General features: G+C 43.6%; 1 protein-coding gene across 4 annotated transcripts in view; it reads left to right on the plus strand.

Moving 5' to 3' along the window:
• Window positions 1-23,634, plus strand: part of arhgap17a (Rho GTPase activating protein 17a) — a 56,514-nt gene that overhangs the window by 29,405 nt on the left and 3,475 nt on the right. For 2 of the 4 annotated variants that reach the window (XM_080748018.1, XM_080748019.1), the window contains 13 exons: window positions 1,378-1,489; window positions 1,701-1,777; window positions 1,980-2,097; window positions 4,508-4,576; window positions 5,258-5,339; window positions 7,227-7,354; window positions 11,788-11,899; window positions 12,407-12,488; window positions 13,331-13,525; window positions 14,615-14,706; window positions 15,610-15,763; window positions 18,684-18,835; window positions 21,110-21,676. In XM_080748018.1, the coding sequence (XP_080604144.1) occupies window positions 1,378-1,489; window positions 1,701-1,777; window positions 1,980-2,097; window positions 4,508-4,576; window positions 5,258-5,339; window positions 7,227-7,354; window positions 11,788-11,899; window positions 12,407-12,488; window positions 13,331-13,525; window positions 14,615-14,706; window positions 15,610-15,763; window positions 18,684-18,835; window positions 21,110-21,676 (1,940 nt within the window). Of the gene's footprint in view, window positions 1-1,377; window positions 1,490-1,700; window positions 1,778-1,979; window positions 2,098-4,507; window positions 4,577-5,257; window positions 5,340-7,226; window positions 7,355-11,787; window positions 11,900-12,406; window positions 12,489-13,330; window positions 13,526-14,614; window positions 14,707-15,609; window positions 15,764-16,966; window positions 17,261-18,683; window positions 18,836-21,109; window positions 21,677-22,210; window positions 22,235-23,634 lie in introns of all 4 variants that reach the window. The other 2 variants (XM_080748021.1, XM_080748020.1) reach the window with 2 other exon arrangements.

Here is a 23,634-nt window from a genome sequence, read left to right on the forward strand (position 1 = left end):
GAAGAAATCCCGTTGATAACTGACACGATTCTGTGATCAAACTGACATGGCTGAAAGATGAATGGGGATCCGTTAACGAAATTACAGAGACATTCTACAAAACAAAAAAGAATGATCTTGACAAGTCATTAACATGATCGGGAACAGAAACAAAAATGCTCAGTAAGAGCACCGACAGATGTAGCCTTGTAATGGTCTCTCTTCTTACTTAATCACTACTGATTCTGTGATGGCCAACAAATGCAAATTGTACTAATGCAGTACAGATGAAGGCTAAAGCATGAAGGGAGACTTCTGTAGAATTCTGTTTGTTCCCTTCCTTCATGACGAGTTTGAGACAAACGGTGCCACAGAACACATGGAACCGGAGCAGACAGACGCAGACATAGCGGAACTAGAAAGTGAATGCTCTGTGAAAAAGTCCCACGGATCCGCCTGTCTGTCTCTATATCTGACTGGAACTAATGAGGAAGGGAAAGTACCTCTGTCAGCCTCTGCCAGGCAGTGTGATGTACACAGACACCATTATGCAAACATGCCAACGCTTAGTGTTTCTAATGCAATAGCTACAGAAAAATGTCAACAAACCTGGGGAGCCCCTGGCGGCTTCTCAGTGAGACCCCTTAGGCCTTAACCATGCACCAATGTTAGATATTGGCTGATAACAATAACCTATTTAAAAGAAGATGAACTGATACAATAGCTTGTATTCAAGCTTCCCTCAATAATCTCCTTTTCACCTGGGGGATAAACTAGACCTAATGAATATTAGTTACACAAGTTAACCTCCGATAGAATTTAACATCATTCGTTTTTGTTGTATTTTCTACAACATTCCTCCTCCAAATGGAAGCACATGCTTGTTTTTTTCGTATTTTTTCTTCCCTTCCACAGGTTTGAAACCTGTCCAAGACAGCTGCATTTAATAAGGAAAATCCGGAAAACAAACAAAACTCTTTTTGTGTACAATAATCCATTCAGGAATGCATCCATATAAAACTCTATCAAGCCTGATTTATACTTGGTTGTACCGAAAATAGACGATGTGCAAGCTTTGCAACGCGCCGTGTTGTGGGCTTGTACATCGTCTCTTTCTGTGCATGACACAATGTGTACGTTTAAATCATAATCATTCCTTAGCTACATGCAATATATTTATGCATACATTCATGCAGCCAAGGGTGTAACCAGGACTGTCATGACCCTTGACGTGAAATGACAAGCTGGTAATGGTGAATTACACTGACCTGGTTTAGTTTCCTGTTATTGATTGGTGCCGAAGGCAGAGACATATTATTGACAGATACATTGTAGTTTATGGGAATGAATGGATGAACTTGTGATTCATGTCTTCTCTCTTTGTGTGTGTATTGACAGGAAAATGATGGAGGTGTGTGGAGAGGCAGAGAACCGGCTGGCCTCGGAGCTGATGCAACACGAGCTGCAGCTGGAGAAAGATGTTCTGGACCCCCTCAACCAGCTAGCAGAGGTCAGAAAGTAAACGCACATCACAGCTGGGCAGAACATGGAAATAGGCTGCAAGATCTTGAGAAGTGTTAATTTAACTCATGGACCTACAAAGGCCAATTTTTACAGCATTCTGCCATGGAGGGTTGAATGCCTATAGACTTTAATTCTAGCATAACAACAGATGATTTCACTAATTAGCTGACCGAAATGTGGCCTGGTTATTATCGCAGGTGGACATCCCTAACATCCTGAAGCAAAGAAAGCAGCTGGCCAAACTGGTGCTGGACTATGATTCAGCAAGAGCACGGTGAGTCCATCTTTAGTGGTGCATGATCACATGGCATCCCTCTCTGTCTTTCTGACTCCTGCCTATATAGTAAAATCCTGAGTGTTCCGGGTCTATATGGTTAATTCTCTACACTCTCATGAGTTATAAATGGATAGGTCCGGTATGGTGTGCCTTTGTCCGTCTCAATCTATCCTTGTGGTGTTTTCCCCTCTCAACGCAGATGGTTGCAGGCAACCAAGTCGATAATCTCAGGAACCAACACTCAAGCACTGACGGCCAAAGCTGATCTTTTGAAGGAAGAGGTGGATGAAGCCTTGAACAAAGTGGAACTGTGCAAGGTAACAAGCCTTGCTGGCCTACCGGGTCAATGTTTGGAATCTCCATATTGACCACCACCATTTCCAGAGCTCAAATTTGGTTGACAAAGGGAAAGTTATTCCTGGCGACTTCCTAAAACAATTTAGGAGGAGGCCATTCTGAATGTCTGACCAACAAATCAAGCTACTGTACACATCAGTGAAAAAGGAAGTATTTAACTGCTGTCAACTTGCTCTGTTTATCTTGCACACAGCCAGATAAATATAGTGTACCAGGTCCAATTTAGTCTGTTAATTTTTTCATCACTTCCAATTTCACTTGTTTATCCTTTATGAGTTCTCTGCCCTGATATCAGTAGATCAAATTGGTAAATTTGTATTGTGTGTTTGTGTTGTATTTTCTGTTAACTAAAGAGCTGTAGAGACGGGGGAGACCCCTGTTACTGAACAAACAAATCTATAGAAACTAGCCCTTACCCGTTCAAAGATATGAGCTCCAAAATGATGTGCAGTGTGTGGGTTATGGGATGTGCACTGTGCACACAGTATATGAGGGATGGAAAGTAACTTTAACTGGTGCTTGCATGATGTAGGAGCATCAATGTAAGAAACCCGTTTCGTTTAATGGCTACAGAGATACTGTCCCCCCCCCCCCCCCCCCCCCCAGCCCGCCCGCCCACCCGCCTGCACACACAAGTGACAAACGGGCTTCACAGTTATGTCAGGTGTGTTCATATGCTTATGGTGATGCGATTTCAGATCAATTGCTCCAGCCACTGAGGAGAAACGCTGTGACAGACACTCACTCAGACACTCACTCAGACACTCACTCAGACATTCGCAAAATTATAGTATAGATGATTACATGTATTATAACAAAAACATTGCTTGCTCCCCTTTAAAATAATCATATTGGAGAGCATGCAGTTCAGCAGCACCACCATTACATCCTCGTGAAGGGAATTCAGATGAAGCTGTACTACCGTATATTTCACACAGATTAGTTTTATTAATATGAATAAACACCTTGAACACAAGAGGATATTCCAAGGCTAGATCTATGCACTAAATTACTAAAAATAACCTCTCAGCACTGTGTGTGTTTGTGTGTGTCTTTCCTTGTCCTATTCTCTGTCTGCTCACCTAACTAATTGTATATACAGTATGTGTTTGTCTGCTCACCTCAATGTGTGTACAGTATGTACGTACTGTGTGTGTGTGTGTGTGTGTGTGTGTGTGCCTGCCTGCCTGTTCCCCTTAGGTTGTTTAGGCGCATGTGTGTGATTTACAGTGTTCTTCTGCTCTTCTCATTGAGTGTGTATGTTCCTATCAACGGAAATGCTGAGTGAGTGAGTGTCTCTGTCTTCCTCCTTGCCTCACTGAGCGTGCGTGCGTGCGTGCGTGCGTGCGTGTGCATGTGTGTGTGTGTGTGTGTGTGTGTGTGTGTGTGAATCTAGTCAAGAGTATGGTGTGTCTCAATGTGTGTTCTCCTCGCCTGACTGTATGTGTAACCCTGCACGATGTGTCAGGTTTTCTGTCCAGGAAATCCAGAGCCTTGTGTTTCCTCTCTCTCTCTCTCCCTCTGGCTCTCATTGAGACCTGCTGCCAACAACAGGAAGATTTGTGACTCGCAGAGAGCGCAAACTAATGGTCTCAGCTGACCGCTAACTACACCCACCACTCTGCTACCTGGCTCACACAGTCTCTCTCATATGTGTCAGAGTGGCTGATGGGTTTATTAACGATATGACAAAACCGATTGTGAATGGATGTCTTTTGTGTTTCTTTATAAAAAGAGACGTGGAAGACCACTTTCCCGTTGTTTGTTCTCTCGAGATGGGACAGGAGGATAGCCGAGGGGGAGATATGATGAGACTGACTTGTGTTGACGTTGATGGTGTCAGAACTCTGCTATCATGGAACAGTTGCATATATGTTTTTGCACAGTTGCAACATAATGTCAAACCTAAGAAAAAATATTGAGAGAGTAAGCAGTTTTTCTGAGCTGGAGTCATGGGTTTGAATTCAGCTTTTGTCACACGTAGCCTCTCTAACCTCCTTAACCGTTTCTCTTTCACCTTGCACTGTCTTTCATTTAATGGCAATATATTATATATAAAGGGTAATGAACAGATATGTGGTCATTATTGAGAAATAAACCCTGACAGGGTGATGCACAGGTTTATATCTCAATAATGACTATTATTTAACTATAACCATTATATGTCTACGTCCAAAAAAAAAAGAAAATCGAAATCAAGAATTTTACACAAAGTATAATAGCACAATCTTTCTTTTTTTATAATAGCTGTCTTTGTTCAGTCAGGCAGAGAGGCGTTCTGTTTGTTAATGGCATGTACATTAGTTTCAAATGGAATTTCTCTTAATCTCTTGGTCTGCTTCCAATTGTTTCCTGTATTTTTTGGCACAGGATCAACTTGCAGCTGACATGTACAATTTCTTCTCCAAAGAGGGGGACTATGCTCGCTTCTATGTAATGGTGAGTGTGCCGCATTGACGTGCGCTCCACAAAGCTCTGTGTATGTGTGTGTGTGTGTGTGTATGTGTATGTGTGTGCACATGATGATTCGTGGGAATGTTCACAGCTGTACACATTAACTGAGAGAGCAGAGAATTGGCCAGCTTATTATTGACTTTGCTGTCGTCTTTTATTTTTTATATAGTGGTTCTCACTCTCTCACCCCTCTCTCCTCCCTCCGTCCTTCTTTCTCTCGTCTGTCTGTTTCTTCTCCTATCCTCGGACTGTCCTATCTTTCTGTCTATTCTGCTCTTTCCTTCAACTTGTCCCCTATCACTTTGTCTTTTTGTCAATGGCTGTTTATGTGTGCGTGTCGTTAGGCCTGTCACAATTATTACCTAATCCTGTTATCGCAATTATTTGACATAATTGCAATTATTTTGTCATAATCGTTTCCATGTTGAAAAATATTCTTACTTTATATTTTCAATCATTTTCAAAAACAGTGGAAATGGCAGATCTACAAGCTTGTAGATCAGCTATTTCCACTATCAATCAGTTCTTTTTAAAGTATAAAGTTGTCAAATATGTCAGTCACTGTATATTTAGGTCATATCTGCCGCAATTATTCAAGTGACAATTCGTCGTCATGTAAAATGCCTAATCATGACAGCCCTACGTGTTGTTCTGTTCCTTCCCCAGCTTCTAGAGGCCCAAGCTGATTACCACAGAAAATCTCTCACTGTTCTGGAGAGTGTCTTGCCAACCATCCAAGCACAGCAAGGTACTGTACAACATATACACACACTCACACTCTAACACACTTTACAGACTTTCCCCTGAACAGCACAGCACTGCCATTCTTCCCCACCCCCCCTTTTTTCCCCTCAACTTTTTTTTTTACAATGACGAACTGTGTAGAACACCACCCGACCCCCTTTTATTCCCCCACTACCAACAACACAAAATGCACCACCAGCACCAAAAACCGACCCAAGACGACTCCTGTGTCCTTTTAGTTTCAGTGGCGTGCGTTTGCCCCCATCCCCCACTCCCACCATGCCGCCTTCCTCAAAGCCTTCGTCATACGGTGCAGGTCGAAAAAAGCTCCCTTCAGTACCGTAAAGGCTCTGACCGAGCACAAAAACAGGAACCTTCGGTGGCAGTTAGCTGACCGGCTTTCACTCAACAGAGGAAAACATTAGCCCGCTCGAGTTTAGGGAAGAGCAGTTAACGCTGCAGTGCTGCTTTGCGGTCTTATGTGCACTACCGTTCACTGAAGGCCTGTTTGATGGCAGATCCGGATCGGCCGAGGCCAAATTTGAACGCCGCAAGCACGCCACAGATATTCGCCCCCCAAAAGCCAGAGTCGCTAAGGAGATGGCTGTATTGTTTCAGCCTCTCTGTCCCATAGCTGTCGCTTTTCTCACTCACTCCTTCTCTTGACTCTTTCAGTCTTTGTGAGTCTTTGTGGTCGTAAAGTCTTGTCTTGTTCTTTGGAGCTTGTTTTTCTGCGGTAAACACATGTGGTCTTTTACCAGACGAGCCTGCTGGCCTCCCAGCATGTGGTGATGACTCACAAACTCCATATGTGCACACACACACACACACACACACACACACACACACACACACACACACACACACACACACACACACACACACACACACACACACACACACACACACACCTTCTCACACCTTCTCACATCACTCCCACCTGGGCTTTACTTCAACCCCCTGACTCAAATCCACCCAGTTCCCTCTCTCTCTAACACATGCATGAATGCACAAACTTCTGTAGTAAAGTTGTGAACGCGGCAGTGCACTGTGTGTGTGCAATTTATATGAGACAGTGAAAAAAGCATGCACGAACCTGACAAGCCTGAAAATAACAGATCTACAAGCTCACAGCACATTGCATCACAACATTTTTGATGCGGGACACCGTCATACCAGAGGGTATCTTTATATCTTCTAGTTTTTGTCTAAGAAATAATTAGTGTGCTTTTAGACTATAGTACTTGTCCGACTTTCTTTCTATCCATCTTTCCCGATAAACTTTATTTTGCCGCGCTACTCCTCCCACAGCTTTGGTGGCACACACTTGGGCCATATGTCGACCGGCTTCATAGGGATATGTTATATATATATATATATATATAGTTTAATTTTTATTAATCTATTTGAGAATTAATTTTCTCCATTGACTTGAATGGGAAAATGCAAATATAAAACCTTTCCCAAATATGAAGATGACAGACATCATAGATGTCTGACGTCATACACCACATGAGACTGACACAGTATGTCCATATATGGGCATTCCAAGATATGGGCTTAATATTGATGACATCAGGGATCTCCTAAGGGACAAGGAGGAATGGTTGGCAGACTTGGCACCGCTCAAATAGGGACTTTTAGGGACTAATTTTAAATAATCTTTGTTGTGGTCTTTCACTATATTATATTCCCACTATAGTCATAGTGGGATAGCCTATGACCGTCTATAGCCTATAACCGTCTATAGCTTACTGCTCTTTTGACATTTTATCCTTAACTGTGATCCTGAGAAATGGTTCATTGTAAAAAATGTTCTTTGACTCACAGCGCTCTTCTTTCTTTCTTTCTTTCTTTCTCTCTCACTCTCTTCGGCTGACTGTCTATCAAGACTCCTGGACAGAAAAGCCGGCGTTCGGGACTGCCTTGGACGAGCACCTGAAGCGCAGCAGCAGAGAGATCGCTCTACCCATAGAGGCCTGTGTTATGATGCTGCTGGAGACCGGCATGAGGGAGGAGGTAGGGGAACAGGGAACGGACACATTTGTTTGGTTCACAGACATTAACATTCGCTAGTCTCTACACCAATCGTGCACCTCAAATCTTGGCACATTTTTGGTTGGAAAATTGAAGTGCTCGAACCATCATCCAATGACGAGAAGGAACGGGGGCCGGTGTATTATTCCGCTAATCCTCGATGGAGGAACATTTCGGCAACTTTGGTGCGAGAGATGTGAGATCATTGGGCCCGATTCATCAAGCACTTGACGGCCAAATGACTTACTTACTTACCTGCATTTAGGACAATTCCCAAGTTAGGGGTCAGATTCAGCAATGTTTTTTTTTCTGGGATTTTTAAGGTAAGAGACAGAAATATAAGCCAGATTTAGTAACTTTATTTACACTATATTTACGACCTGATTGATGAATCGGGCCCATTGTGCCTAAACTGTGTCTTTTTAAGAGAAGAAAAAAGTTACAAGTGTTAAATGTGCACCATCATCTCATCCGCAGTCACTATAATTTTGACCTCACTCATTTCGATGTGTCCATTTCCAAAGACCCATGAATTGTTTTAATCTCTTGAACCCCAGCATCGCTATTCTAGGGAGAATATTAGCCCAAAATAGCATACCTACAAGCTCAATCTCTTGCTGAAGAGATTTGGAGTAGAAGGAAAAAAAGCAGTCCAAGTACAGTTGTGATTATGAGGGGTTAGAGGTGGTTAACATCTGGTCTCTCACCGCCAGAGTTTTGCCTGTCCTGTTAGTCCTGCGTGTCATTCAAACAGGCTGTTGTATAGCACTGTGCACAGTTGTGTGGGACTACGCCTGTCATTAGCGGTTCCCTCTGTCAACGGAGTGAACGGACGTAACTGACACCAATTGTTTGTTCCCATGAACATCTTCAGTCTGGAGTTCAGGGGCGGAGAGATGAACTGTAAACAGGGGAAAAATCCTCCTTTGATTTCCGTAACACTCTTTCCCACATTCGGAGAAACTTGTCAGCCACTTGTGCTGTAATAATGATTCATGATATGTTTGTTTTTGATGTCTCCTCCCTTCCATCAGATTTAGAATACAATGGAATAGACACACCCCCTGTCCTTATGAATCGTGTGTGTGTGTGTGTGTGTGTGTGTGTGTGTGTGTGTGTGTGTGTGTGTGTGTGTGTGTGTGTGTGTGTGTGTGTGTGTGTGTGTGTGTGTGTGTGTGTGTGTGTGTGTGTGTGTGTGTGTGTGTGTGTGTGTGTGTGTGTGTGTGTGTGTCAGACAATTGGACTCGAGTCATGATGACTCGAGCCGAGTCTGACTCGAGTCACCTATTTGACGACTTGCGACTTGACTCGGACATTAAGGGCAAAAACTTGAGACTCGACTTTACTTGGAAGACAATGACTCCCGACTCGACTTGAGACACGCTGACTCGGACGACTTGCCGCTACGCCACTCACCAAAGCAGTCGTGAACGCCACGCTATAGGTTCACACTTTTATTGATTGATTGATTTGATTGATTGGAGACAGGCATGTAAGCGAGAGCACAAGCACGGAAGCAGCCACGGAGGCACCACACACACACACACACACACACACAGCACGAATGGCTACTGCTGCCCCCCAGCCTAATGCAGCCACTGCCGGTTCTGCTGCTGCTGCACAGTTCCAATAGTGCAGTTTGCATATAAAAACTTCCACTCCGATGGTAAACAGAGGAACACTCAATGCAAGATATGCAACGCTAAACTCAAAGACAAAGAGGGAACGACGTCAAACTTTGTCCGCCACTTGAAGACGGCGCATGAAGAGAAGTGAAACCAAACATAAGAACATAACATTATTAGAAGTGTGTGCGCGTGTGCATGTGTGTGTTGGTGATATACTGTCGGTCGATCATTTTTTGAACATTAATAATAAGACAACAATGTCACTCACCACTGTCACGAACGTTGATCTGTGACTGCATAAATAATATCCAATTATCCATCATGGTAGCAAGCCTCCGTCTTCCAACACTTTATCACTTTTCATAACATACATCCAGTCGTCAGCAGGGTTAAGAACTTCACTAAATAACTCCCACGCAAAAGCTTTATTCCTTCTCATTTAGCCTCCGACAACTTTTGCTTAGCTAGAGTTGAATTTAGTTCACTCCACTCTCTGTTATTTTCCAGTTTGTCGCTGGAGCGTGTCACTGTTACTACATGTCATCTTTTCGACACCCGACTCTATGGTCGAAATAATGTCCGTTCGGAAAAGTGAGATTTCCCCGTATCCTTTGAGACAGCCATACGCTCTTGGATGCGTGATATTGAAACGTAACGGCATTGCCGCATAGAGCGCTCGTTTTCACAGTTATTGTCCACGACACTGCAAGCGGCGCGAAGGCCAGCGGACCTTGGTCCTGCTCTTCGCCCCCGAGCGCCGCAGGCGCGAGTGGCCACGAAGAGCGGGCCAGGGCCGCGCGGCCGGCGGAGCGCCGCGCGAGTTACGAAGCCGTGGTGAATGCAATCGTTCTATTTATGCCCAGGCCGTAAGGCCTGGGCAAGCGCACGATAAACGCAATGATAATTGGGGTTTGGTGCACCTCGCGCGGTCCAAGAGACCACAACGGAGCGCTCCCTACGTCCGGTTCAGCCAATCACAAGCTTCAAAAATGAGTCCGGGGCGTGGCTTGTGGCAATGCCGTTACGTTTCAATATCACGCCTCTTGGATCCTTTTGGAACATGGTGGGACCCCAAACAAATGCACATGTAGTGGAGTATAGGCAGCTAAATTTGTGCCTGATGAGAAATGACATTAATATACAGTACTAGTAGTACAAAACAAAGCATGCACGTTAAGATTATTGTGTCTTGTTTGTTTTTGTTTTTAAAGCAATAGGCCTGTAGCAGTATTAAATAACTTTAAATAAATGTTGCAAAATGTTGAAAATAAACATTTGTCAAACATGCCATTTCTTTAATGGAATGTAGCCTTTGCCATCTACCTCGGTTCTAAATGATCAGACATGTAATGGATAAATGAATAGCTTTTAAGCTGTATACTGGTTTAATTCATGCAGAGTTGCAGACTAATCTGCATGCTATTTTTTGACATTTACTTTAGGAAGAAAGGTTTCTCTCTTCAAGATATAAACCTGAGATATAACCTGTGACTCGACTTGAAAAGCGTGTGACTTACTCGACTGACAACCTTGTGACTTGACTTGACAACCTTGTGACTTGACTCGACGCGACTTGACTCGACGCGACTTGACATGACAACCTTGTGACTTGACTCGACTTGACTTGACATAACCTTGTGACTCGACTCGACTTGACTTGCCCACAACAGAAAAAACTTGAGACTTGCTTGAGACTTGGACCAAATGACTTGCTACTCGACTTGGACTCGGATCAGAGGGACTTGTACAATTGTATAGTGTGTGTGTGTGTGTGTGTGTGTGTGTGTGTGTGTCAATGGCCATGAGGAAAATACTTCTGACTTGTCTTATATATATATAAGCCCGGGTATTTTCGATGAATCTGACATGGTTAAAATGGAGTTTGAAGTTGCAATGGGTTACACCGGCCATGTTGAGGACCAACGCAGGTTTTCTAATTGGCGTAGAATATTAGTTATATGGCAATCAGAACATTTTAAACACCTGTGTTTGATGAATATCAAATATCTAAATTCTGAATCAAGCAACTTAAAAACTGTCCGGGGTGTTCACAAAAGCCTCAGTAGATGATAAAATTACCCAAATCTCTTTTTTGAACATGAAACGTCCCTTTGATACAGGCCTATTTTAAAGTTAGAGCCTATAGGTGTAGCATTACGGTCAGGTTAAGGTTAGGCATACAGTTAGGGTCATGTTAAGGTTAGCAAAAGGGTTACAGCTGTGCTAGTGGTGGTGAGGCCAGGGAATGAATGTAGTCAGTGGAAGGTCTTCACAAGTCTGGTAACACAAACGTGTGCCTGTGAGTGTGAGAGAGTGTTTGTGCGTTTTTAGTGCAGACCACATTATTTGTCCTCCCATTCATTCCCTAGTGAGCCCGGGCAGTGTCACTGTGGTGTGAGGACGGGCTTGGTTTTGTATGAAAATAAAAGCTGTGCTGTGAGTGGCAGGGTGTCTTTGTTTACATGCTGTGTGTGTGTGTGTGTGTGTGTGTGTGTGTGTGTGTGTGTGTGTGTGTGTGTGTGTGTGTGTGTGTGTGTGTGTGTGTGTGTGTGTGTGTGTGTGTGTGTGTGTGTGTGTGTGTGTGTGTGTGTGTGTGTGTGTGTGTGTGTGTGTGTGTGTGTGTGTGTGTGTGTGTTTTTTAAGACTCATTATGTGACACATGGAGGATGAGGGAATGTGTTGAATCTGTACCAGGGCCTGTCTTTGAATCAGTATCAGTAGAATCCTCACTGTTAACATTGAGTATTTTACAGTTTAAACTAAGGCTTGTGTGTGTGTGTGTGTCAGGGTCTGTTCAGGATCGCAGCAGGGGCCTCCAAACTAAAGAAACTAAAGGCTGCACTGGACTGTTCGACGTCCCAACTGGAGGAGTTCTACTCTGACCCTCATGCTGTCGCAGGTATGCGCCAACCCAAATGCTATTGTCAATATCTACCCAAACTGTGCAGAGCTCTATATATATATATGGTCTGCACTACACTCCCTCTGCCAACCTGGTGAGACAACAGACTTACCTCATGCTTCCTTCTATGCATGAGGAGTCCAAGTTGCTTCTTTTCACGTGACAGGGGGGAGATTCCCTGGTTGGACGTACCACATGGAAGGAACACGTTATTCCGACGAGTTCCTTTCCCCTCCATCAGTCGGCCCTGCTGGCCAGGGGGAGTCATTATAGAGACCAGGATTACTGCATGTTTTTTGTGAGGCTACCTACCCTAGGAGACACTGGGAGAACATGCAAACTCCACACAGAGTGGAAATATATTTTGAATGTACTTTTCAATTTTGGCTACTATGATTGACTACTATGATTTAAGAATCGATATGTTGTTTTATGCCTTGCATAAAACACAAATCATGAATGCCGTGTGTCTTGTGATTTATTTGTCTCATACTGTGTTTGCAGGGGCGTTGAAGTCTTACCTTCGAGAACTCCCTGAACCTTTGTTGACCTACCATCTCTATGATGAGTGGACCCAAGCATCCAGGTGAGAATGGAAGTCGGATATCTCTTTAGCGTTAAATAAGCCTCCAAGTAAGGTGAAAATGCATGTCTGATTGTTGTACGCTGTTATGAAACCTGCATATGACAGGAAATTGTTTTTGTGCTTAGCTTTGTATGGATATTTGATAGCGCAGTATCGTCTGATACTATTTATCGGCGTGACCCTGTTCTATATCTGGTCTTATGTGCTCTATTCAACAGGGAGAGAACAGGAACTGCTGCTGTAACTCAAAAGAGAATGAAAGGAAGGGAAGGGTTCTATAGAGTTTGCTGAAAATGGATGTTTATTAATCTATAGAGAGTGGCTGTGTATGTCTGTTGTCATTTGTTTAAAATGTGTAAGGTCCCCCTGTGGTGTAGTGTTGATTTCGTCGACGATAAATCTCAGGCGACTACCTCAGACAAAAACTACATAAAAACTAAACTAAAACTAAGCTATCATGACCAAAACTAAGACTAAATATATTGACAATTTTGTCAACAAATAAAAGCTAGACTAAAATATAAGGGAGGGAATTGTGGAAAAGAGATCCAGTAGAACTAAAAGACAAGTCGTCTTTTTTTGTCGAAAGACTAAATTGTATTCAAAAGACTATGACTGAAACGAAATCAAAATTCGCTGTCAAAACCAACACTGCTGTGGTGAACGTGAGGTCCTGTTGTCCCTGATTCATGAGCAGCAGTACTGCATGTGCTCACGTCACTGTTTGAGTTGTTGATAGCTTCCTGCACCGAGGTCACCCAGCACATTCCTGGTCTTTAACCCGGTGGATCTCAGCTGTGGTTCCTCTTTTCTTCAACCTCTCTCCCGTCTCCTCCTCCCAGTGTGTCGGATCCAGACAAGAGGCTCCAGGCTCTGTGGGTGGTGTGCGATCAGCTTCCAAAGAGCAACAGGGCCAACCTGAGGTACCTGGTCAAGTTCCTGGCCAAGCTGGCCCAGGAGAGCGAGGTCAACAAGATGACGGCCAGCAACATGGCCATCGTCCTGGGACCCAACCTGCTCTGGGCCAAGACCGAGGGGTGAGAGATGGTCGAAGGATTGCGAGAATGTTCATTCTGTAACTGTATGGTTGTTGGTTCAATCCGTCAATCATGTGTAAACTTGACAGAACAACCGCAAGTGAAGCACAGAGCAGTCATTCATTCCAACCAATATCTAGGTATGTTTCCGCACCTGCTAATGCTGGTTTTCTATCCTACAAGCTATGTTGCATTTTCACCTAGTGTCTTTGGTCTAACCTTTACCTGATTAGACCCACGAGGTGCAGCCAATTTCCTTAGAAAAGAATGGAAAACAAGCAGTACGTGTTAGGGATTGTAGAGGACTAGAGTTAAGAGGACTAGAGTTAAAGCCAATTATACTTTGTCAGACGGCTGACAAAACAGAAATGACATATTTTCAGTATTTTAAAACAGTGTTGGGGCGCCCGCTGTCCTACTGGTCCAGGCGCATACCACATAGGCTCTGTGTAGCCTGCAGCGGGTCACTGGTTCGATTCCCAAGCCAGACCAGATGTCACTTCCCGTATCTCTCCCTGTTTCCTGTCAGTCTACTATCCTATAAATAAAGGCAAATGCCCCAAAACATATCTTAAAAAAAAAGGTGTTAAAAAAAAGTGTTGAAGTATTATTGATGTCTTAGGAACCACTGCTTGGGAGCCCTGCCCTGTCACTCTAGATAAGAGTGGCTGTTCTACGACTAAAGCGTTAAAGGGAGGGTCGGAGGAAGGAACAAGAGGAAGCAGCGATGATGAGGCAGACGAAGGGATATAATTCACACTGGCTAGCTACTGTGTGTAGACCAAGGAAGAAGTATGCCTTCCCCTGTGGATATCACAGTCTAAACAAAGAGAGTGGACTGCAACATGGCAGGTTTCTTAAGAACATACTCTCTGTTGTTGTAGCAAAGACCAACCTTTATTATGTGGGAAGGCTTCTCATTTTTGTGCGTGCGTGTGCGTGTAGGCCTACTACTCATGAGGGCCAAATGGCCCCACAAGTATATATTAGAATTTTAGAAATAGCCATGAAATCGCCATTCTAAAATGTTGATGTCATCACAATCTAGTAATACAGTCTAGTAATGCAAAGATGTGTGTGTTTGTGCAGGAGTCTGGCCGAGATGGCTGCAGCTACCTCTGTGCATGTGGTTACCATCATAGAGCCCATCATCCAGCATGCGGACTGGTTCTTCCCTGAGGGTGAGGTAGAAAGGCCCCCTGCATGGGGCCTCATCGTGTAGAATAAAATTACCTTTTAATTTCATGCTATGTCTTTATTTTAAAGCAGGGGGTCTTAAACGTTTTTCAGGCCAAGGACCCCTTAGCAGAGAGAGAGAGAGAGATGGAAGCAGGGACCCCCCACTACATATTGTATAAAATGGTGTTGCCGATTAAACCTTTTCCATAGATTTCTTAGATAGTTGGATTCATGCTAATGTTTATTCTGTGTCGTCCTTTAATAAATGTGCATCGGCAGCTACGAGTGTGCGCCTCTACACTTTTTTTGTTAGTATTTGTCCCGTTGGCCGGCACCTCACAAGGACTGGTGTGCTGTGCACTTTTTTGCTATTAGTATTTTCAGATAGTTAACATTTGTATGAAAACTAGAGAAACATCTAAATCAGATTTATGTAGACATTAAAATGGAGAAAGAATGGAATCTGCTGAGTGTGACTTTGCCATAACTAGAGCCAAGGCTAGCTGACAGCCATTGTTCCAGGCGATCAAAGAATGGCTGCACTCACTTCACGGTGTATAGTCATATCCTGACCCTTTAGTTTCCACTATGAATAATCCCTAAAATTCAATTATATAGGAGCAACAAGGCTCCATCCTTTCTTTCCCTTGTCTACACACATCTCCTGGCCTAAGATAGCCGATGTACAAGCTCACAACGCATAGCGATGCTTTGTGCTTCTGTAGAGCTGTTATTTCACCTATTATGACACGCCCTGAATACTGATCTTAGGGTTCTTGTAGTTAAAGGATTTTGGTCCAAAAGAATAATTACAACTCCTAATCAGCCATCAATATCAACTAATCGTTATATACTGTAGCTGTTGTTCTCCACTGATTCGTGACACGAATGTGCTTTTGCTGTAGATGTGGAGTTCAACGTGTCTGGCATGTTCGCCATGCCCACCCCTCCTTCCAACCACAACAACCATAACCACCTGGACTACGACTGCAGCACCATAGAGAGGAAGAGACCGGGGAGCATGGTGGGACCAGACAACGACACACCTCGCAAAGACAGGTGAACACTAAACCCAACAGCTTTGGCTCAGGTCACCCCTGTAAATAACCTTTTCATCCACGGCACAGCACCCACTTTGGGCTCAACTGGGGTCCTGACTGATACGTTGTTCTTGGCATGCGATCCAGAATTCCAAACATCTCTCCTGTCTACTATTCTCTCTCATCATCACAGTGGTCAGCTTAACACAAGGGCAGCTGCTTTTTAATGGCGGGTGTTTCCTATCATGCTCTATTTAGGCCTGAAGCTATATACATTTATAACCAGCGAACCAACCAAGCCAGCCAATCTGTCTGAACCATTATTAGATGTTTCATAGCAGTGCCAGAGTTGTATATTGAACAGTGAACACATCTGTCTCTGAACTGAACTTTTAAAACTCCTGACGGCAACATCAAAACGATTCAGCATTAGCTCAGCCAGCTTGTGTGTAGTTAAAAGTTGCCCTATTATTATGATATAGAATTATAATAATTTAGTCCCCCTAGTTGTTTTGGGTGTACATGTATTTGTGAAAGTTGTCCTCTGCATTTAACCCATCCTAGCTATTAGGAGGAGCAGAGGGGAAGTGCCATTAATATGGCACCCGGGGATTTGCAGAAATGGATGAAGCAGGGAATAATGATGATTACAAAAAAGGATGAGACCAAGGCACTCTAGTGGAAAAAAGCCTTTAATTGTATTTCAGCTATTGCATTATGGCAAGACTGGTCTCATCCTTTTTTGCATCAATTCTGTCACCTAGTTGTACCAAAGAGCACCTTGTTGAAGATTTTTTACACCAGCCAAAACAGATGTGCTCCTTCTTCTCTTTTTTTCCACAATGACGATGATTACTTTAAAAATATTGTCTAATCTAACCAAATCAGTAACAATGATATGTGCTTAATTGTGTGGTTAATTGTCCAAACAAATGTGGGTGCTGAAACTGGTATTTTTCTAGTTTTCCTTAACTGTGGCCTTGTTAATCTTTCCCTGTAATATTAAATATACTTACAATCCCTTTAATATTGCTTCATAATCTAGCCTGTGTGTGTGTGTGTGTGTGTGTGTGTGTGTGTGTGTGCGTGTGCGTGTGCGCGTGTGTGCGTGCGTGCGTGCGCGCGGCTCTTAACCTGGTGGATTTTGGAGCTTTCTAATTTTCTAATCAGAGCTGCGGTGTCTTTCTCTCCTTTACTGCCTTTCCCTGACGTCTCCCTGTAGCATTTCTAACAAGCATTCGGACCACACCCTCCGTAGAGGCAGCAACACCTTAGGTAGAAAGCAGCACGCTTCACCCGCCTTCCAGCCTCCATTGCCCCCTGTGGAGGCTGCGGGGCCGGGGCAAGGGGCTGGGCAGGTGGCCCACACCGTGACCGAGTCCCAGCCCCCAGCCCAGGGCCCAGCCCCCCCAGGGGGCCCGGGCTCGTCTGAATCCTGCCAACCTAGCTTGGCCCAGAGCATGGCTGCTCTAGCAGCAGCCCAACAGCTTCTAGCCCAGCACACTGAGGAGCTCAGGTAAGGGGCTGCTTGTCTGCGACAGGGGTGGGAAGGGAAGACACAGCATGCCATACAGACACGAAATAATAAAGCACAATGAGAGGAAACGTATTTAATTGCACGTGCAGGAAATACATGAAATACCTCTGGAAGAAAATACAAACAGAAAGACTTAAAGGACCAGGTCACCTCTGGGACAACCAAATCTTATTTTATTGTTGTGTGGGACACGATCAACACAATCCTGAGTTATTTTTTGTGTTCAATCTGTGTTTTTAGATATGTTAGTATTTCAGCATGCTACAACTGGTCATATGATGCATTTTGCATCATATGACCAGTTGTAGCATGCTGAAATCGTCTGAAATACTAAAATATCTAAAAACACAGATTGAACACAAAAAATAACTCAGGATTGTGTTGATCGTGTCCCACACAACAATAAAATAAGATCTGGTTGTCCCAGAGGTGACCTGGTCCTTTAACAGCAGTCCTACCATATTTTGAGAGTTTTGTCTTAAAAGGAAGTATAGTTCAATATTAAGGCGAGGCTGATCTTGCAGACACAGCAGTTTACTTTTCGTTCACTTTGTGCCTCTCTGGCAAGGCCACCGGTGTCTTAAAACAGCTCCATCACTTCTAGCAGACACAGGCTCGTCTCACTGCCTTCACTGCCCACTGAAACGGCAGCAACAATGGCTGCTGTCACGTCTTAACATTCCCTCCCAGGGCGATGTCCTCCAAATGCCTCCTCCCTCCCTAAAACACTGGCATCAGCTGGAAACTGGGACTCCACTGCTCCGAGATGGACGTTGGTGCTTCTTATGTAACGATTGAAGGGTGTCTTTGAGTCACTCAGTGAAAGGAGGCATTCAGAGCACAAGGCATTTCAGACAGATAACTCTATTCAGTTCCAGCATTCTTATTGATCCTACAGGCTGAGTTGGAAAGGTAAATTCAGGAAAGAGGAACACTCTCACAAATGTGGTTAGATAAGGCTTCTCGTAAAATAACTTCACCACTTATTCTCTATATAATTAGTTGCTGCAGTGCAAGATTTCTTTGGGGGGGGAGGAGAGAGATCAGTAGAGACATGCAGCAAAGATCGTCGGGAACGGGACTCGACCCTGTGATGCGCTGTCAGTCTACATTAGAGCTTAAGTTCCCGGACCGCTAGGTCAGCAGTCCTGGCCTGTACCCCAGTCTATACTAAGCCCCCTATTTCTCCCTCTACACCAAATATCTTCACTGAAAATCTGCAAGCTCACAATGCACAGCGTTAGAACGAATTGGGAGCTTGTAGATCTGTCTGTTGTCACCGACGCTAGAGTTCCTGTGGTTAAAGCACTTATTGGTTCCACACAGATGTCTCTATGCCCAATGATTATCATCCAGCATTTTGAAGAGCACACGTTTGAAAAGGTGATTCCTCTCTCCCCAGCTACCCCAAGCTACGTGACCCCAACTCCACTCCCACCCCTCTGCTGCAGAGGAATGGCTCAGCAGGGGGGCAAAGTGGAGGGTCCGGGCAGTTGAGTGTGGGGACCCCCGGGGCCGGACCCATGGGGCCCAGTCCTCACATGATGCGCAGAGGTGAGCAATTCAAATCTACACAAGATATACCAGAGCCATGCTGTATTATCTTCCATCATAAATTGGTCAACCTTCTCTTGACACACAACCCTTTACCCCTATTTGTTCCTCAATCTCTTCTGCCTCTTGTCATTATTACTACTGGAACATCCCTTTTATCTGATTCTCACTGTTTTTTATGCACTATTGGTTTGACCTTGTACTCCTTACTATTGCGTGCTTGTAATATCTAGGAATAGAAGCTTATTCTGCGGTTGCACTTATACATCGCTCTAGACAAGGGTGCAGCTAAATGTCTAAAATGTAAACAAAGACCTCTTTGTACTGTGTACAGCAGTAGCCAATGCAGAAGTCCCAGCAATAGTACTTCAGACAAGTCATTATTCAGTGTTCAGCGCAGTAGACCCAAATTAGTATTAGTTCACACAAAAAACCCAAATGTCTCTCAACCAACTAGCTAACAGATCATTGCCTTGGAACATCCAACTTCCAAACAGTGTCTTTTGGCTGTTGGATAAGTTGAGTAAGCAGCATGGAGTAATGATTGGGAATCAAAGGCCACATCTGTGCTCCACCTTGTTTACTAGTTAAAGAGAACAGGGAAGCCAATCTATGACTGTACAGGCTCCAGGAGCTACACTGTGTGACTTTGTTATTTGTCTCGATGAACTGCAGTGCATAAACAGGATTTAATTTAATTTGCCTCCTCCTGAAACGCAAAACAAAGACCAGTTAGTTGCTGGACCATACTGCATTGTCCATGTTCCTGCACGGAACATGTGAAATCATTTTAGTCTTTATAAACATTGTTATTAATAGTTTTAAGTCTTTATTAGCATCTTAGTGAACTTGACACAAAAGACACTTGCTGCTGCTACTTCTGTAATTCAACCCAAACATTTTAGGTTGTTTTGTCAGATTTCAATGGAAGCATATTGATGTTCTTTAGGTACAGTAGTGCACAAACACTTCCACAAAGCCTACACCAATGTTTCAGCAAAGAATCAATTAGATGAGTTTAGATACTTATTTGTTGTGTGTTGGTACAGAAATGTACTTTGTTTTGTGTCCTAGCACACAATACTGCATAAACAAGACAGGGTCCAATAACTGAGTGGCTTCATGTGGCCAGTCTGAACACTTAGCTAGTCTGTATGACTCTATCTTTCTATGACTCTACCATTACTTGACCGGCAAACAAATCAGTATCGATTATGTCATCAATATGTTGTCTGTGCTCAAATTTGGGGAATCCAAGCCCAAAATATATAAAACCAAGGTACTACGTTAGCCTACTGACAGTGGCGCTAGACATTTGGCACATTAAACGCACGCACATACGCACGCACACAGACAGACCTTCTTCATTTTTCTTTGCTACAGTGTAATCATGCCTTAGTAGGTGCAAATAGGAGCAGGGAATCGATGTCATGTGAGTGTGTTGGAGGTGCAAACAAAGGTCCTTTTTGTGGCTTGGGAGCTTGACATTTTTATATTTTGACATCCTGTCTTCATTTCTCATTTTGCAGTTCCTTGCACTAGGATACTTAGGATATAGCTTTGCGCTTGGACAGAAAAATATACCACTGACTGTATACAATCTGTCTCACAACCTCAATGCTGGTGTGTTATACCAGAGAGTGGGGGACACGCCACGCCCCCCAAACACCCATACAATATGTGTGTCTCAAAGAAAGACGACCAGCGTCTTTCAGAGCCACACTGTAAAATCCCAACAGCATAAGACAGACCATGTTACTGAATAAACATAACCTTCCTTTCCTACTGAAGATAGTTTATTTTTATCTTAAATCAATTGTAATTTCATACTGCACAGTCCCTATAGTACAGTCTTCCATGTATACCGCACTGTCCTGTATTAGTTGCGTCCACATTACCTTCAGTTTCCTGTTGCGTCTGAAGCACCTTTTTGAATGTGGTAGTTTGAATTTGATTTGGTTTGATTAAGGATCCCCCTTAGCTGGTGCCATAGCAACCAGTTACAGTAGTCTTCCTGGGATCCACAAAACAACAAATACAGATAAAACCATGAACTAAAAATACAAAATCAAAGTCACTACCCAACCCACAATACATAATACATCAACTAACATAAAGAAAAGAATCACAATAATAATAATAATAATAATGAATGAATGCCACAATAATCTGAAATGTATGGTATCTATAATGCAATTTTAAGGGCCATTCTAAACATATGTGTAATGTAACTGTCCAGCATACTGATAATGATAAATGCTCTTCACCTTCCAGGTACCAAGAAGCCCGCTCCTGCCCCTCCTAAGCCGACCAACCCTCCTCCTGGCCAGCCCACTAGCTCCACCAACCACCACCCTTCCTCTACAGGCTCCTCCCAGTCTATCAGCCCTAACCCTCGACCCCTCTCCGGCCACTCTCCCACCTCGCCCACCTCCCCTAGCCCGCTGCAGCCCTGTGCCACGCCCAGGCGCCACTCCAACAACCAGACCCCCATCCAGGCACCCAACCACCCGCCCCCGCAGCCTCCCACCCAGGTCAGCCCTCCGAGCCAGCCTCGGTCACTTAGCCAGCCCGCCACAGACCACCACCAGGGAACTGACCATTCACCGCCGGGCACCCCCACCCCTCCAGACACCCCTCCGCCTTCCACTGCTGCCGCCAGCCCAGACAGCCCCGCCGCTGCGCCTCCTCCGTCCCCCTCTCCCTTCCAGTCAGGCTCCCTCCCGCGACCACGACCCGTTCCTAAGCCTAGGAACAGGCCCAACATCCCGCCTCCGCCCCAACCCGCCACTCCAGCTAGCGATACCAATGGGATCTGTGCAACCGCTTACAAGATCATGGGTGAGTGGCATTGCCTTCAGGTTCATTTCATTGCTGTTTTTTGCCTCCTGTTCTCACATGTCAATGATGTCATGAATGTGCGATAACAGTGGGCATTCTATCTGAAGTGAAATGTTCTTAATTCAAATAATTGAAAATGAATTGTGGAATACAATTGTATACAGACAGTTGTGCGGCCCTACGAAAAAGTTAAAGTATAGTTTGTGTTTGTAAAACACAGTCAAATTGGACCAGTTTTATAATGAAAATAGTTTTGCATTAGCAAAGGTTTTGTTTGAATTTGATGCTGAATCTTTCTTTTGTCATCAGCCTTGTTTTTACCAATGACAGTGTGTTATAAGTCCGTGGAGTCCAGTCATGTTCCAAGGAGGACTTCCGAGTATTGCAGCTTATTGGTTGCTTGTTCTGTCGTCGGTATAGTCTGTTGCGTTAGTTCAGCCCTCAACCCTTAGCGGGGCATACAGTATTAACGGATGCGGTCTTTACAGCTGTTCTCTCTCTCTCTAATAATGTTGTATTGCAATGCGTCCACAGGTTAAAGGGAGCACCTGTGGAAAGGTTTGTTGTTAATTGGACCTATACATTTGCAGCTCGTGCACCTTTTTTGTTTATCTTTTGCAACATTTATCACCCTGGGCCATTGTTTGCCTGCCTGCTGTCTACACAGACACCATGGTCACAAATCATTAACCTCCATTCCAATTGACTGAAATGTCTTCAGTAACACTATTCACCAAGGGTTTGCAACTGACAGCAAGGTGTTGATTATCGAACGTACATTACACTTATCAACACAAAAATGTATTTTGCTAATTCAGTTGAGTCGTTTGAGTTTCAGCTTGTCATTTTCAAACCCTAAACACTCCACAGGAAGGTTTTAATCAATCAATCAAACTTTATTACAGCTGAAGCCAATGGTAAATGAACTACAAACAATAAAAAATAAAAAATAAATTCATTAAAAAACATCTATAAAAGACACTCGTACCAATGTTTCCACATGTGAGAGCGATTTGGAAATCATTGCAGTTTAGTCAGAATACATGATGAATTCTGCTGGATTGATCAGGGTGTTCTCATCATAATGAGTCTCAAAATGTATACAACAAACACTCAGTATGAATCATGTTTAAGTCTGGAATGCATGCCAATGATGACTTGAGTTGCTTTGTATCTGCTATTTGCTATGTATTGCCTAGTGCTGTGATTCTCAAGCTTTTTTATTTCAAAGACCAATTACTCTTGGGAGTGTACAAATGGAACCAAATGGACCCATAATGGTCCATTTGGTTCCATTTGTACACTCTCAGAGTTACAGACCTGTATGGGTCCATTTTGAATCCTCTCAAGGAACCCCAAGGCTCCCTGGAGACTTTTCGAACCACTGGTCTAACGTACTACAGTATATGAAGTCAGAGTGCATAGCAGCCTGCATGCTTCCATGCATCCAAAGCACACAATATGCACACTGCTAAGGCTGTTTGGTTTCCCTGTCTTTGGTCTGGAATGGGGTTGGTTATTGTTAGGCTTTAGTCAATTCTATACACTTTTTAAATCATACACAGTCATATTCCTTTTTCTCTGTTGTGTTGTGTAAAAATAAAAAATATTTAGTTTAGCAATGTATTGATCAATTGTGATCACACAACAATTGTGATTTCCAACAATTATCGGCTCATCAGCTTATCAGCTCAATAACCAGCCCTATTTCAGATTAGCAAAACTTGCTATTTTCGTCCATGCTAAACCCTAACCCCCCTATTTCTTTTTTCTTTTTACTATTTTGAAAAACATTTAAAATACCACTAGATCTAGCTGATCTACAAGCTCACAATGTGTCGATGTAGATCGGCTAATTGAAGTATTTAAAACTGTTTTTCTAAATAGTAATAAAAGGCAAAGAAGTTTAGGGGTTTATTGGGTTTAACTTGGCGAAAAAAGGGCCCTTAGTGTTATTT

Source organism: Nannobrachium achirus, assembly GCF_963921795.1.
Source record: "Nannobrachium achirus genome assembly, chromosome: 18".
Classification (NCBI taxonomy): domain Eukaryota; kingdom Metazoa; phylum Chordata; class Actinopteri; order Myctophiformes; family Myctophidae; genus Nannobrachium; species Nannobrachium achirus.